This window comes from Microcaecilia unicolor, chromosome 6 (genome assembly GCF_901765095.1).
Source record: "Microcaecilia unicolor chromosome 6, aMicUni1.1, whole genome shotgun sequence".
NCBI classification, from domain to species: Eukaryota; Metazoa; Chordata; class Amphibia; order Gymnophiona; family Siphonopidae; genus Microcaecilia; species Microcaecilia unicolor.
The window spans coordinates 176,124,275-176,141,491 of NC_044036.1; the positions used below are offsets into that span (position 1 = coordinate 176,124,275).

At 48.7% G+C, this 17,217-nt stretch overlaps 1 protein-coding gene across 2 annotated transcripts in view; it reads right to left on the reverse strand.

The window, feature by feature from the left end:
- GNL3 (G protein nucleolar 3) overlaps window positions 1-17,217 on the reverse strand; it is a 99,880-nt gene that overhangs the window by 64,316 nt on the left and 18,347 nt on the right. For both annotated transcript variants that reach the window (XM_030207670.1, XM_030207671.1), the window contains exon 5: window positions 15,093-15,188. In XM_030207670.1, the coding sequence (XP_030063530.1) occupies window positions 15,093-15,188 (96 nt within the window). The remainder of the gene's footprint in view (window positions 1-15,092; window positions 15,189-17,217) is intronic.

The window sequence follows — 17,217 nt, forward strand, 5'->3', positions numbered from 1 at the left end:
GGCTCAAGCGGGCAGCAGTGTGGGACACTTTGGCTCACCTAATCAGTCTGGGGGCAGTGGTACCTGTTCCCCCCGCTCAGCACCGCTTGGGCTGCTATTCGATCTATTTTGTGGTCCCAAAGAAGGAGGATGCCTTTCGGCCTATCTTAGATCTGAAGACAGTCAATGAAGCTCTCAGGGTTCCCTCTTTTCGCATGGAAACGTTGAGGTCGGTCATTGTCGCGGTGCAGGAAGGGGAGTTTCTCACGTCTTTGGATTTGACGGAGGCTTATCTGCACATCCCCATTCGTGCTACTCATCAGCGATTTCTTCGCTTTGCAGTATTAGGGAAGCATTTTCAGTTTTGTGCTCTGCCTTTCGGATTAGCAACGGCTCCTCGAACATTTTCCAAGATTATGGTTGTAGTGGCGGTGGCCTTGCGGAGGCAGGGTATTCTGGTGCACCCGTACCTGGACGATTGGCTGATTCGGGCCAAGTCCCAGTCGGAAAGCGAGGTGGCTACTGCTCGAGTGGTACAGTTTCTTCAGTCTCTGGGCTGGGTAGTGAACTTCTGCAAGAGTCACCTGGTGCCGTCGCAGTCGCTGGAGTATCTGGGGGTTCTTTTCGATACCAGGAACGGTCGAGTCTTCCTGCCGGGTCCCCGGATTCGCAAGTTGCAGGGTCAGATTCGTCGATTTCTGGCGGAATTGGCTACGACGGCCCGGGAGTATCTGCAAGTCCTGGGGGTGATGGCGGCCACCATAGAGGTAGTTCCATGGGCCCGGGCGCACATGCGGCAGTTGCAGTCAGCTCTTCTCAGTCGTTGGTCTCCTCTCTCTCAGGAGTTGGACATGCGCCTTCAGCTGTCGGTAATCCCGCGCCTCAGTCTCCGGTGGTGGCTAGACCCATGCAATCTGCAAAAGGGAATGCCGTTGGAGGCCCCGCAGTGGGTGGTCCTCATCACAGACGCCAGTCTCCAGGGCTGGGGAGCTCATTGTCTCAGGCAGGTAGCTCAAGGTCGCTGGTCTTAGATAGAAGCTCAGTGGTCCATCAATCGTTTGGAAACTCGGGCCATTCGGTTAGCGTTTCAGAGTCTTCTTGTTTCGAAAAGCAGTCCGGGTGTTCTGCGACAACGCCACCGCCGTGGCTTATGTCAACCGTCAGGGGAGCAAAAAGAGTCAGGCGGTCGCGGAGGAGGCGGCGCTGTTGTGCCAATGGGCAGAGATTCATCTTCTAGCGCTCTCCGCGGCACATGTGGCTGGAGTAGATAACGTGGAGGCAGATTACCTAAGCAGGTATTCTCTAGACCCCGGAGAGTGGTCTCTACATCGGTCGGTGTTCAATCGCATTGTGTCGGTCTGGGGAATTCCCGTGATGGATCTCATGGCAACGGCCCGCAATGCTCAGGTTCAGAGGTTTTTAGTCGACGGAGGGATCCTCAAGCGGAAGGCATAGATGCGCTCCTGAAGCCTTGGCCTCAGGAGTTGCTGTATGTTTTTCCTCCATGGCCGTTAGTCGGTCACGTGGTTCAGCGCATCACTCGGCACCCCGGACAGGTGATTTTGATAGCCCCGAATTGGCCGCGTCGGCCGTGGTACGGGGATCTGGTTTGGCCGGCAGTAGCGGATCCTCTGCCGTTGTCAGATTCAGTGGTGTTGTGTCAGGGACCGATAGTTATGCCAGATCTGGATCGGTTCTCACTTACGGCCTGGCTCTTGAGAGGCACAGGTTAAGGAAGAAAGGTTTTTCGTCCAGAGTTATCGATACGATGTTGAGTTCGCGTAGGCAGTCCACTTCGTTGGCATATGTCCGGGTCTGGAGAGTCTTTGAGCATTGGTGCGCAGGTAGACAGGTTCTTCCCTTTCGAGCGTCGGTGACGGATGTATTGGAGTTTTTGCAGGATGGTATGGACAGGGGTCTGGCCTTGTCTTCCTTGAAGGTACAGGTGGCAGCTTTGTCGTGTTTTCGTGGGAAGGTTCAGGGGAAGTCGTTAGCTTCTAGTCTTGATGTTGTTCGTTTTTTTGAAGGGTGTTAAGTTACTGCGACCGCCCCGGCGGCGGATGGTGCCTCCTTAGGATTTGAATCTCGTTTTGGATGCTTTGGTGAGGCCGCCGTTTGAGCCCTTGGTTTCTTTTTTGGATAAGGATCTTTCCCTAAAGACGGTGTTCTTGGTGGCTATTACTTCAGCTCGGAGGGTGTCGGAACTTCAGGCTTTGTCTTGTAGAGAACCCTTTTTGTCTTTTTCCAAGGAAAAGGTTTTGTTGCGCCCGGTGCCGTCCTTTTTGCACAAGGTGGTTTCAGAGTTCCATGTAAATCAAGTTATTTCCTTGCCAGTTTTGGGTGATTTCGCGGGGGATGCGGAGCAGCGTCAGCTGGCAAAATTGGATGTGCGAAGAGTCTTGCGCTGTTATATTTCTAGAACTCGGCAGTATAGACTTTCTGATCGTTTGTTCGTTCTTCATGGTGGTGCAAGAAAGGGCACGGCAGCTTCCAAAGCTACGATAGCAAATTGGTTGAAGGAGTCGATTGCTTCTGCTTATTTGCTGAAGGGTCGCTTGGTTCCTAAGGAGTTTTCGGCACATTCTACCAGGGGAATGGCGGCCTCTTGGGCAGAGAGTAGTATGATTCCTCCGTTAGATATTTGTCGAGCGGCGGTTTGGTCATCATTGCATTCCTTTGTTAAGCATTATAGGATTGATGTGCATGCCAAGGAAGAGGCAGGCTTTGGGGCTGCAGTGTTGACCTCTGGCCTTCGTGGAGCCCGCCCTAGGGTCTTTACTGCTTTGGTACGTCCCACGCGTCTTGACCGGTCTGGAGGAAGGTGAAATTAGATCTTACCTGCTAACTTTCTTTCCTCTAGACCCTCCAGACCGGTCAAGGCCCGCCCTGTCTATTTTAGGCCAGGTGGTCTGCTTTGTCTGTTGTTATCTCTTGGCAGCTGTTGAGTGTGGTTTCTATGGTTTCAGACTCTGGTTTTACCAGTTTTGTTGGTATGAGTCTGGGCAGGTGTGACCGTGTTTGATAGTCCACCAGTGGAAGCACACACGATAAAGGGACACAGTGAGAGAAATGAAGAAAGTGTCCAGTTGGCAGTGACCACGTACAGGGTTGTTCGTTATAGTTAGTGTTATTGTTTTCTCTGCTTTGTTAGGGTTATACTGGCTAGTGGATGTACTGCACAGGTTATATATACAGTATTCAAAAGCTCAGTGTTTCTCAGTCTCCCTCTGCTGGTAGGAGGACATAACCCACGCGTCTTGACCGGTCTGGAGGGTCTAGAGGAAAGAAAATTAGCAGGTAAGATCTAATTTCACCTTTCCGACATGACTTAATTACTTACTCACTAATGTCATCTGTGACGTCACTGCATTGATAAACAAAATGTCAAAAAGATCAAGTTTTAACTAAAATACTCATGAAGCATACAACACTAAGGTAAAATTATGTATCATACCTGATAATTTTCTTTCCATTAATCATAGCTGATCAATCCATAGACTGGTGGGTTGTGTCCATCTACCAGCAGGTGGAGATAGAGAGCAAACTTTTGCCTCCCTATATGTGGTCATGTGCTGCCGGAAACTCCTCAGTATGTCAATATCAAAGCTCCATCCGCAGGACTCAGCACTTAGAGAATTACACCCACGAAGGGACACTCTGCCCAGCTCACCACCGCCGAAACGGGGGAGGGGAATTAACCCAGCTCATCCCCACACAAGTGGGGGAGGGGAATCCGTCCAGCTCATCCCCGCGGAGCGGGGGAGGGACACCACACCCGCCGATGCGGGGGGGATCTGGCTTATCCTGCAACCGCAACCGCGGGAGGAGCTGACTGACCCTAACACCGCCGAAGCGGGAGGGGTACAAAGCTGCCCTACAGCCGCACGAAGCGGGAGGGAGTGCCGGCAGAATTTAAATCTCAATCCAGCCCCGTAAAACGGAGGGGAGAGGAATGCAGCAGCTCACTGTAACACAAACTCGTCTCAACTCTTGAAGAATCCAAGTGAAAAAACTTGAACACGAAGTCTTTCTGAAGTAACTGAAGACTAAACTTGAACCTGAAATGCAACCAGAATAAAAACAGTACAGATATCTGGGAGGGGCTATGGATTGATCAGCTATGATTAATGGAAAGAAAATTATCAGGTATGATACATAATTTTACCTTCCATATCATCAAGCTGATCAATCCATAGACTGGTGGGATGTACCGAAGCAGTACTCACCCAGGGCGGGACATTGACATCCCTGACCTCAACACTGAAGCTCCAAACCGGGCCTTCGCCCGTGCAGCCACAGTCAAGCGGTAATGCTTGGAGAATGTATGAGCCGAAGCCCAAGTTGCCGCCTTGCATATCTCTTCCAAGGAGACGGACCCGGCCTCTGCCATCGAGGCCGCCTGAGCTCTAGTGGAGTGAGCCTTCAGCTGGATAGGCGGCACCTTCCCCGCGGCCACATAAGCCGCTGCAATGGCTTCCTTGACCCATCTTGCCACTGTAGGCTTAGCAGCCTGCAGACCCTTACGAGGGCCTGCAAACAGGACAAACAGATGATCCGATTTCCGGAACTCATTGGTCACTTCCAAGTATCTGATGATGACTCGTCTCACATCCAGATATTTAAGAGCAGAGTACTCCTCTGGGTAGTCCTCCCTACGAAAGGAAGGGAGACAGAGCTGCTGATTCACATGGAAGCGAGAAACAATCTTGGGCAGGAAGGAAGGCACTGTGCGAATAGACACTCCTGCCTCAGTGAACTGCAGAAAGGGCTCTCGACATGAGAGCGCCTGGAGCTCGGAAACTCTTCTGGCTGAAGTGATAGCCACCAAAAAGACTGCTTTCAACGTCAGGTCTTTCAGAGATGCCCTCGACAAGGGTTCAAAAAGCGGCTTCTGTAATGCTCTTAGCACCAGGTTGAGATTCCACGCAGGCACCACTGAGTGCAGAGGAGGGCGCAGGTGATTAACTCCCTTGAGAAAGCGCACCACATCTGGCTGCGAAGCCAGGGAAGCACCCTTCAGGTGGCCCCTGAAGCAAGCCAGAGCCGCTACCTGGACTTTAAGGGAACTGAGCGACAGGCCTTTCTCCAGACCTTCTTGCAGGAACGCCAACACTGAAGAAATTGGAGCAGTGAAGGGAGAAAGTGAGCCTGCTTCACACCACGCTGCAAATATACACCAAACCCTGGCGTAAGCAGTAGAAGTAGAGCGCTTCCTCGCTCTCAGCATAGTGGCGATGACCTTGTCTGAGAAGCCCTTCTTTCTCAGACGCTGCCGCTCAATAGCCAGGCCGTAAGACCAAAGGGGGAGGGATCCTCCATCACCACGGGACCCTGATGTAACAGGCCCTGCTCCACTGGCAGCCGCAGAGGATCGTCGACTGACAGCCTGATCAAGTCCGCATACCAGGGACGTCTGGGCCAATCCGGACCCACCAGGATTACCCTGCCGGGATGCTTTGCCACCCGGTCTAGCACCCTGCCCAACATGGGCCAGGGCGGGAACACATAGAGAAGCTCTTGAGTCGGCCACTGTTGGAGAAGAGCATCTACTCCCAGGGATCGAGGGTCCCGTCCTCTGCTGAAAAAGCGCGGCACTTGGCAATTGGCTGATGACGCCATCAGATCTAGGCTCGGCTGGCCCCAGCGCTTCGTGATGTCCAAGAACGCCTGAGCAGATAGCTGCCACTCTCCGGGCTCCAAGGTATGGCGACTGAGAAAGTCCGCCTTGACATTCATGACTCCGGCAATGTGGGCCGCTGACAGCTGCTCCAGGTTCGCTTCTGCCCACTGGCATAGATTCATAGCCTCCTTGGCTAGAGGGGCGCTCTTGGTACCTCCCTGGCGGTTGACATAGGCCACAGCCGTGGCATTGTCCGACAGGACCCGTACCGGCTTCAACACCAGTACCGGGATGAACTCCAAAAGCGCCAACCGAATGGCTCTGAGTTCCAGGAGGTTGATAGACCACTTTGCCTCTGCAGGAGACCAGAGCCCCTGCGCTGTCCTTCCCAAGCAGTGGGCTCCCCAGCCCGACAAAGAGGCGTCCGTCGTGACGACAATCCACTCCGGGGTCACCAGAGGCATTCCCGCAGACAACTTGTCTGTCTGCATCCACCAGCTCAGCGCCTTGCGCACTGCTGGGTCCAAGGGAAGGCGCACAGCATAATCCTCCGACATCGGAGTCCAGCGCTGCAGCAGAGATTGTTGTAGTGGTCTCATATGAGCCCTGGCCCAGGGCACTACTTCCATCGTGGCCGTCATAGAGCCCAACAGCTGCACATAGTCCCAAGACCGAAGAGGAGAGGCTACTAGGAACTGGTCCACCTGAGCCTGAAGCTTGACAATCCGATTGTCTGGCAGGAACACTCTGCCCATTTGGGTGTCGAATCGAACTCCCAGATACTCCAGGGACTGAGTCGGGCGCAGCTGGCTTTTCTCCCAGTTGATGATCCATCCCAGGGAGCTCAAAAGAGCAACTACCCGGTCCACAGCTTTGCCGCACTCTGCATAAGAGGGGGCTCGGATCAACCAGTCGTCCAGATAAGGATGGACTTGTACTCCTTCCTTTCGCAGGAAGGCCGCGATGACCACCATTACTTTGGAAAAGGTCCGCGGAGCAGTAGCCAACCCGAACGGGAGGGCTCTGAACTGGAAGTGTCGGCCCAGGACTGCAAAACGCTGAAAGCGTTGATGAGGAGGCCAGATGGGAATATGCAAGTACGCTTCCTTGATGTCTAAGGATGCCAGGTACTCCCCTGCCTTCACTGCCGCTATAACAGAGCGGAGAGTCTCCATGCGAAAGTGCCGCACTTTCAAGGCCCGATTGACCCCTTTGAGGTCGAGGATAGGCCGGACAGAACCTCCTTTCTTTGGTACCCCAAAGTAAATGGAGTAACGCCCCTTGCCAAGCTGACTTTCTGGCACCGGAACGACCGCACCCAGGCGGATCAGATTGTCCAAAGTCTGCTGCACTGCCACAGCTTTGACCGGAGACTTGCAGGGAGAGAGTACAAACCCGTCTCTTAAGGGTCGGCAGAACTCTAGCTTGTAGCCGTCTCTGATGACTTCCAGCACCCAAGCGTCTGAAGTTATTGTGGTCCACTCGCCCAGAAACGAGGACAGCCGTCCTCCAATCTGCACTGGGGCGTGGACCAAGGCCCCGTCATTGGGCACGAGACCCTGGGGGAGGACCGGAGGGAGCACCTCCGGGACGGCGGTCTCTGCGAAAGGAATGCTGCTTGGGGGAGAAATTCCTCTTAAAGGAAGAGGGGGCAGAGGAACCCGACCTGCCCGGGCGGTACCGACGGGCTTCCTGAAACCGTCCTCTGGAGGTACCGGGACGAGTACTAGCCCGAGCCCTGACCTCTGGTAACTTCTTGCCCTTAGACGTGCCGAGATCGGTCACGATTTTGTCCAGCTCGACCCCAAAGAGCAGCTTGCCTTTAAAAGGCAATCTAGCCAGGCGGGATTTAGAGGCGTGGTCAGCAGACCAATGTTTCAGCCAAAGCCACCGCCGCGCAGAGATTGTCTGAGCCATGCCTTTAGCTGAGGCCCTCAAGACATCATACAGCAAGTCTGCCAAATAGGCTAAGCCCGATTCCAGGGCCGGCCAATCAGCCCTCAAGGAATGATCCGAGGGGGAAGCCCGCTGCACCATAGTCAGGCACGCCCTGGCCACATAGGAGCCGCAAACTGAGGCCTGCAAACTTAAAGCAGCCGCCTCAAAGGACGACCTTAAGGCCGCCTCCAATCTTCTGTCTTGGGCGTCCTTTAGGGCCGTGCCACCTTCCACCGGCAACGCCGTTTTCTTAGTCACCGCAGTGATTAAAGAATCCACGGTAGGCCACAGATAGGCCTCACGTTCACTTTCAGTCAAAGGATAGAGGCGGGACATAGCCCTAGCCACTTTAAGGCTCGCTTCAGGGACATCCCATTGAGCCGAAATTAAGGTGTGCATGGCATCATGCACGTGGAAGGTTCTAGGCGGGCGCTTCGTCCCCAGCATAATGGCAGAGCCAACAGGGGCTGAGGGAGAGACGTCCTCCGGAGAGGAAATCTTCAAAGTGTCCATGGCCTGTATCAACAGGTTGGGCAAATCCTCTGAGCTAAAAAGCCGCGCTGCAGAGGGGTCATCCGCTCCATCCGAGCGGGGATCCGTCTCCTCCAAGGAATCCGCAAAGGACCGTTGGGAGAACTCAGATACGCTGCCCTCATCTACATCGGAGGAGACAAAGTCCTCCAAGGCCTGGGAATCAACCCGAGGGCGTTTACCTCTGGGAACCTCAACCTCTTTACCAGACGAGGGAGCAGGGGCAGCGTTTTGCATAAGAAAGGCCTGATGCAGCAGCAAAACAAACTCGGGGGAGAAACCCCCCAGACTGTGCACTTCCGCAGCCTGGGCTACAGCCCTAGACGCACCCTCAACCGGCGCTCGCAAGAGCGGGGGAGAGACATGCTGCGCATCCAAAATGGCGTCCGGCGCAACACTCCGCGAAGGAGCCGCGCGGGAAGAACGTCGCTTAACTTTAGCCGCTTTTGTGCCGTCGCCCAAATTAAGGGCGTTCATGGCATTAATGTCTCCAACCTCAAGGGCGGCCCAAGAAGAAGCCGTCCGAGCCGCGTGGCCGGCCAAGATGGCGGAGGCGAGGAGCGGGGGATGGGCGTTTATGGCGGGAAAAACCGCCACGCCGGAGGAAGGACCGGGACATTCATCGGTCACGAAACTGTCACCCAACAAGGGCGAATCAGGCTTTAAGACCCCCGCATCCCCTCTAGAAGCGCTCAAGCGATACGGGGAGCGACTCTTTGCGCCCTCGCCCTCAGACGCCATATGCCACGAGGAGAAGAATCGGGGAACCCCCTGCCCGCTATAAAAAGGTAAAAATTACCTGCTTGCCGCTCCGAGCTGTAACGACCTGGTGTCCCAGTGAGTAGCTGCAATAAACGTTTAAATAAACGTCGAAATAAAAGCCTTTAAGGACGTTCAAAATTTTTTTTTTTTTTTTTTAACGGAGCCAGCGGGAGGGGGGAGAAAAGGAGGGACCTGGCACCACCAGGTTTGCACTTGCTCAAAAGAGCCCTCAACCCCAGGCACTCAACAAAACCTAAGAATTAGGCTTGGAGGCCTAGCCAGAGCTGCTGCTGTGTGAGACCACCACCTGCTGAGATAGAGAACATACTGAGGAGTTTCCGGCAGCACATGACACATATAGGGAGGCAAAAGTTTGCTCTCTATCTCCACCTGCTGGTAGATGGACACAACCCACCAGTCTATGGATTGATCAGCTTGATGATATGGAAAAGATTAATGGCTGAATTTCTGAGAGAAAACTAGGCTCTTGCATCTGTGAAACTTTTGGGTAGTGCTATTTAAGATTTGGCATCTGGGGAGGAAGTGACGTCACGCTCCGTTATGGAGGTCTAATAGCGGAGCTCCCGACACCCAGCCTGGAAAAACGAAGCTTTTAGCTATATTTAGCGATTTTGAAATAGCCCTGGAGGCGGATTAGAGCGGCGAAAGGCGAGTGATACCAAAGATGTCGAACACTAAAACTAAACCAGCTGATTTAGCCGCTTTTGCTTACCATCAGCGGGAGGCCAAAGAAACAGCACAGGCCGCGAGCACAAACGCTAACGAAAGCGCCATGCGGTCTCGAGCATCATCGCCTCAGCAAGAAAGCGGGGACGATGGAGATAATGAATTGCTGCCCGATAAATGGGAGCAGCTTAAAACCTGGTTCCAAGATATTAAAACGGAAATGAAAGAGATACGCAAGGATTTTGCCCAGCTTGGAGCAGAACTCCGAGGAGAAATTACGGAATTAGGGAACAGAGTTAATGAAGTAGAAATTGGCCTGGAAGAGCATGCAGACTCCCTAAATACCATCGAGACCACTGTGCAGGAACAGCGCACGAACTTACGCTTTTTAACAGATAAAGTGGAAGATTTAGAAAATCGGAGCCGAAGGTCCAATATTAGGATACGAGGGCTCCCTGAACTACCAGAGCATAATGATTGCGAACAAGTTGTAAAGGACATAGCAGCCCAACTCCTGTCTACATCGGAGCATGTGGTCACCGCTGAGGAAATAAAAATTGAAAGGGCGCATCGGGCGCTAGGCCCACAACGGGCTAATGTACCTAAAGACATAGTTGCCTGCTTCGCTGAATATAAAGTTAAAGATCAACTTATGCATAAAGCACGGGCAAATAGCCCGATCACATGGAATACCTATCCGCTGGAAATATTTCAAGACATTTCGGCAACTACACTCAAGCGCAGACGAGAACTACAGCCACTTACAGCGCAACTGCGAACAGAAGGGATAAAATATAAATGGCAACATCCATTTGCCCTGCTATTTTATAAAGCGGGTAAACAGTGCAGAATAACATCGCTGGAGGAAGCCCAAGAACATCTGGGCCAAGGAGCAATGGCGGAACCTACGCACTCAAACTGCCCAAAGGCTATCCCACAGAATAGCGCTAAAGCGCGATGGCAGCGTGTCTCGCAAGGACGAGGAAGGCTAAGAAGGCAGCAATCAGGTCAAACAGGGCCCAACCAACGCTGATGGATTACAAATAGAGGAATTAACAATGAGTCAAAATAGACATCAATGAAGAGGGCTATAATGGCGTGTGATTGAACAATGCACAGCAATACCAGGCTGGTAATGTTTTGGGATCGAACTCACTTACCTCCTAGGCATGTCATACCCAAGGGGAAGGATATGTCATACATGGGCTTTGGGGAGGAGGGGAGGGGGGAGGCAGGTAGGGGATTGGGAAAGGGAAGTCAGTGGTAATTTTATAACTAAAAGTTGTTATATGTATGGTTGATAAAGAATTGAAAATTGTTACTTTAAATGTAAGAGGGCTTAATTCACCTACAAAGCGAAAGTTAATGTTTAAAGATATGGTACGCTTGCTGGCTGATATAGTCCTTTTGCAAGAAACTCACTTGAAAAAAGTGCATGAGAAACTGGTGAAACATGGACGATACTCTGTTATTAAGTTCTCCTCTTGTGCTGCTATGCCTAAAAAGCGAGGGGTTCTGATAGCGCTGGCAACGTCTCGTCCATGGCAGATTTTGAAAACTGTAAGTGATAAAGAAGGGAGATATCTATTGATGGTGGTTTCTGTATATAATACCACGTATACTATACTTAATGTGTACGCCCCTAATCAGGGGCAGGGCCCTTTCTGGGAGCAGATAGAAGGGGTTCTGAAGCAACACCAGCAGGGCCACTTATTAGTGGGTGGAGACTTTAATGTCACCATGCACCCCCATATAGATAACTCTACAGGGTCTGCAGTGTATGCCAAAACAGATAGGAAATTATTGAAACAGTTAATTTTTAGGTATAACTTGTCTGGAATGTTTTTACGTTTGGGGAGCGTGCCAGGTGCCCTTGACCTGGATTGGCCACTGTCGGTGACAGGATGCTGGGCTAGATGGACCTTTGGTCTTTCCCAGTATGGCACTACTTATGTAATGGCCCGGTGGGGACTGATAGACATTTGGCGAGAGAAAAATGGTAATGAGAGGGACTACACATATTACTCCCCCAACTATAAAACATATTCTAGAATAGATGGTTGGCTGGGAGATGTAAATATAGCAAGAAAGACACAAGATGCTAGCATAGAACCTCGCACATGGTCTGATCATGCCCCGGTAATACTGACACTTATCCTAGGAACTCACCTTGTAGGCATACGATATTGGCGACTAGACGATACCTTACTATATGATGAGAGAAATATACTAGAGATAGAACAATATATTATGGAATATCTTAAATTTAATGATACAGGCGAGGTCAGAGTGAGTACCTTGTGGGAAGGTCTCAAGGCAGTGATCAGAGGGCGTCTAATAGCACTACGAGCCTATATATCGAAAACTCGCATGGACCAGGAAAACAATGTTAGGAACGAACTCAGGCAAGCAGAACAGAAACACAAAGCACAACCAGACGATACTAATGAGGCAGAAAAGTTACACCAGTTGAGATTAGCACTTAACGAACTCCAAATGGAAAGCCTAGCGGCGCAACTACAACAGACCCAGCAAGAACATTTTGAGTTTGGGGAGAAAGCGGGTAGGCTTTTGGCCAATAAGCTTAAAAAACAAGTTCAGCGAAATCATATAGGGGGGATACGAGATACGAACGGGGAACACATCACACAATTAGATCAAATACAGAGAACCTTTCTAGAATACTATACCTCACTATATGAGAAAGAGTCCACATTGGAGCCAGCAATCGTGGAACGATACTTGAAAGAGAGTGGTATTCCCCAATTACAGGGAGTGGAGAGCGAAACACTATCGGCCCCCATAACATCGGAGGAAATTAAATGGGCAATTAAAGATAGTGCACATGGGAAAGCACCAGGCCCAGATGGGTATACTATAAAATTTTATAAAACATTTGCAAAACACCTGATCCCAATATTAGAGAGGGTATTTAATGAGCTGGAAGAGGTTCAAGAGATACCACAAACATGGAGACTAGCAGCAATAACACTGCTCTTAAAACCAGGCAAAGACCCCCAACAATGTAGCTCCTACCGCCCGATATCCTTGCTCAACGTGGATTATAAACTCTTTACGAAAATATTAGCACATAGGCTACAGAAACAGCTCCCAAACTTGATTCACGAAGATCAGGCGGGATTTATTATAGGGCGACAAACGTTTGACAACATTCGAAGCCTCATCCATACTATCCAATACACCCAAGATGAAAAAGTACCAGCAGTATTACTATCCATTGACGCAGAAAAAGCGTTCGATCGTGTTGATTGGGCATACCTCTTTGCGGTGCTTCGACAGGTGGGATTAAAGGGGCGGTATCTAACATGGCTGCAACTTTTATATAAAGACCCGAAAGCAATATTAAAAATTAATGGATCATATACTGCGGCCTTCCCGCTTCGGCGGGGAACTAGACAGGGGTGTGCCCTCTCCCCGCTTCTGTTTGCTTTAACGGTAGAGCCGCTCGCTTGTATATTGAGAAATGATGAGGAAGTAAAGGGCATAGTACGAGGGCGAAAAGAGCAAAAGCTTCTACTTTTTGCAGATGATATACTACTCACTCTTGCGCAGCCTGCAATATCAGTACAAAAAGCAATAGATCACGTGTCATATTATGGAGCAGTGTCGGGATTTAAACCCAATTTAACTAAATCTACCTTATTAAACATAACAGTACCGAATGAAGAGATACCGGCTCTGCGAGAAGCATTTCCATTTGCCTGGGCGCAAAAATCCATTAAATACTTAGGAATACAGATCACACCCAAGATAGAAGATCTATTTCAGGCTAATTTTCCAGTAAAGATAGCTGAACTTTTTCAGGAATTAGATAGATGGGAGGGCCTCAATATATCTTGGAAAGGGCGTATACATGCTATCAAGATGATGTTGCTCCCTAAATTATTATACTTATTTCTGGCACTGCCCATACCGATACCTGCCTCCTTCTTCACGCAATTAAATAAGAAAATGTTTCGATATATATGGAGGAAAAGGCCACCACGGGTTAATAGAGCCACGATGTATCAAACACTAGACCGAGGTGGTATGGGAACACCCAATTTTTATCTATATCACCAAGCAGCACAATTAAGAATACTAGCTGACTGGGCTCCAGGGACAATAAAGAAATGGATGCATTGGGAGAGAGCATGGATAGGTAGGTACACGATAGAGGACATATTGTGGATATCAGGGAGAGATCTGACATCTATATTGCAGGAATTACCTATGAGTCTAAAACACCCGCTCCAAACGTGGTTACAAATTAGAAAGCATATGTTCCCGGAAAGGAAATATTACCGAAAAACAGCAATACGATGGGCGGAGGGTTTCCCACTTGGGAGATCAGAAAAGGTGTTTGATAACTGGGCAAAAGCAGGCTTATACACACTGGGACAGGTATGGGCGGAGGGCAATATGATTAGTTTCCAGGAACTTCAAGAAGAGTATGGTCTATCGGAAAAAGATCTTGTTTATTACTGTTGTCTGCGTAATTTTATTAAAAGACGAGCACAAGATGAATTAGATCTAGAAGAGACAACTCTTGAATTAGCAATGCGTAAGGGAGGGGGCAGAGGTAGTATCTCCCGGATATATCTTGCACTATTGGGCAGGACAGACCCTCAAATTCTTTATCATAAGAAATGGGAAAACGTTTTGCAATGTACACACCCTAGAACAATTTGGATGAGCAATTACAAATATCTGCTCAAGGCATCCCCAGCACAATCTATCAATGAAAATGGCCATAAGTTATTGTACTGGTGGTATTATACCCCAGATAGATTGCAAAAGATATATCCGGGGACCTCGGGAAAATGTTGGCGGGGATGTGGCCTTCAGGGCACGTTTTACCATATTTGGTGGACATGTCCGAAGGTGGAATTGTTTTGGGAGGCAGTAGTGAAGTTGGTAAATACAGTATTGCTTCAACCATACCCAAAGAAAGCAGAACATTGCCTCCTCCATTTCCGGCCTAGCTCAATACCCAGTGGACAACATAGATTGGCTACTCAGTACTTTGTAGCGGCCAAGATAGCCTTAGCCCGAGCCTGGAAACAAACTGAAACACCAACACTACAACTGATAGCTCGCAGAGTGGACTTTCTGTATCAGATGTCGAAATTGACTGCTAAGAGGAAAGGCACTATGAAAGTATTCACGAACATTTGGTCAATATATGAACAATCTCAAGAATCAGAAGCAACACCACTGACGGAGAAAGGGAGGGGGGGGAGGGGGACCATGAACAAAAATTGGTTACTGATATTTGATGTTATTTGGTTATGATTGTAATTTGCTAAATTGCCAATAAAATATTGGAAAAAAAAAAAAAAATAAAATAAAATTTGGCATCTCAGTAACATTAAAGTGCATTTCTACCTTTAAAGCCACATAACATTGTTTGAAATAGATGTCATTTTGTGCACGTAAAATTTTAATTAAGTTGGTGCAGGTTTGCGATTGTTATTGCAAAATGTTTAGGGGGCTCACTTTTTCCAGACACACTGTATTTTGCCACTTAATTTCAGACGATATTCTGTAATGCTTAATGTAAAAAATAGTTTACCTTGATAAGCTCCCGGCACAGTACTTTTTGAAGCGGGACTTTTTTTGAATTTTTGTCACACTGTTTGTTAGATGATTGCTGTTTCAAGGAGGATGTCTACAAAACAAAAAGATGCAGCTTAAAAGCTAAGTAAGGTTTGTCCTTCACTCTTTCCTTCCACTTTTCCGTGGCTTAAATTACAGAGCTCTACACAGATTAGATCCTTCTTGAGATATCCCCTAATACTTCAGCAATAACTTTTGACTCCTGCACCATTACTGACAGATAATGCCTTGTATTCCTTAAAATCTCAATTAACAATTTACTTTTATTTTCTCCAACATTTGGGTTGATTTCCATGTGTTTATGTGCACTTGCTGCCTTCTTACCCTCTACTAGTACATAAGAGAGATAACTGCAGGACCATATGAGGCTTTCAGCACAAACCAGGAAGAAAACAAGACTGTGGAAACAAGCAAAGATCAATAGCAGGTACGAATAAATCGTTATTATAGGTTTTCAGCCTAATAAAACACCCGACACAGGCTGTGTTTCGACCAAAGGGGCTGTGTCAGGGGCTTAAATGGTGTATACACTAGTTTTCACCATATACAGTTGATGGCCAAAATGACTAGGGCATAGCAGGTGTAAAAAAACAAAACAAAACCCCCAAACAGCACAGTTTCTTTCTCAAAAGTTAAATCGCTCTCTAGAAGATGGCAGCGTGTTACCTCACACTTCAGATTTATTCGTACTTACTACTGATCTGCTTTGCTTGTTTCCACATTGGAGTTGCGGATAGTCTGCCTTGCTGTTTTTTTTAGGAAAAAAAAAAAAAAAGTCAAGCCACAAAAAAAACCCCCCAAAACAAAACCAAAACACATTTATGATTATGAATTACTTGCCTTTTCCTAGGGAGAGTCACAATCAGAAAGTAGATCCTTTTCCTGTCGCAGCACGAAATCTAAGACTAGAAGACCTATCCAGACTGATCATCTATGTCATCTACTATCCCTTTCTCTCCCTTAGAGATCCTATGTACTGTCTGTCTCCATCATCCCCACCGGGAGGCCATGCCATGAACTCACCACCCTTTCTCTGAAGTATTTCCTCAAGTTCCTTCTGAATCTCTCTTCTTTCACTCTCATTCCCTTATTCCAGAGCTCACTTTCATTTGAGAGATTCACCTCCTGTGCATTTATGCCGCAGAAGTATTTAAATGAGTCAAAATTTCTCCCCTCTCTTACCTTTCTTTCAAAGTATACATATTGAGATCTCCAAGTCTGTCCCCATATGCTTTATGACAAAGACCACTGACCATTTTAGTAGCCTTCTTCTGGACTCCATCCCGATTATATATATATTTTTTGATGGTGTAGTTTGCAGAATTGTACACAATATTCCAAATGAGGTCTCTGCAGAGTCTTATACAGAGCAAGGTTGCTTTAACTACCTATGGGGCATTTGACAAATTTGTATGGATTGCCACCCAAGGGCCAGCAGCAGAGCTTGCTTAGCTCCCTGCCAGTCAAGCTGCTTCCTGCTGAAACAAATGCAGCATAAAAAGGTACAGACCCAACGTCTAGGTCACACTGTTGACGATTCTGTTGGTTCTGCACCATGTCAGATGAGGCAGGACCAGCAGAACCATCAGCTACGCAGCCGAAACAAACTCCACCCCAATACTACTCCCCCCCCTCCCCCCGGAAGCAGCAGGGGTAATGTAGGAAAAGAGGGAAGATGGGTGAAGGAAGCTGCTGGAGCTGGAGAAGGGAGAGGTAAAACATACTGGACAAGAGTGCAGAGATGCCAAGGGTGACTCATTCCAAAGACTGAGAGCCAATAAGTGAGATTTTTCTCCTGGTGCATTTCAGGTATAAATTTGGCATAGTGGCGAAGGGATTGAGGTCTAAGTAAGGGCTGGCTACTTTTATTGACAAGTAATGACTTCATGTGAACCTAAAAATAGATTTCTGTATCATATAAATATTTTATACTCAATTTCAAGCAATATGAAATTAAAAATAATATACTTTTTTTTACCTTTGTAGTTTAAATCAGCGATTCCCAAACCTGGTCCCGGAGGCACCCCAGTCAGTCAGGATTTCAGGACATCCTTAATAAGTATTCATGAGAGAGATTTCTA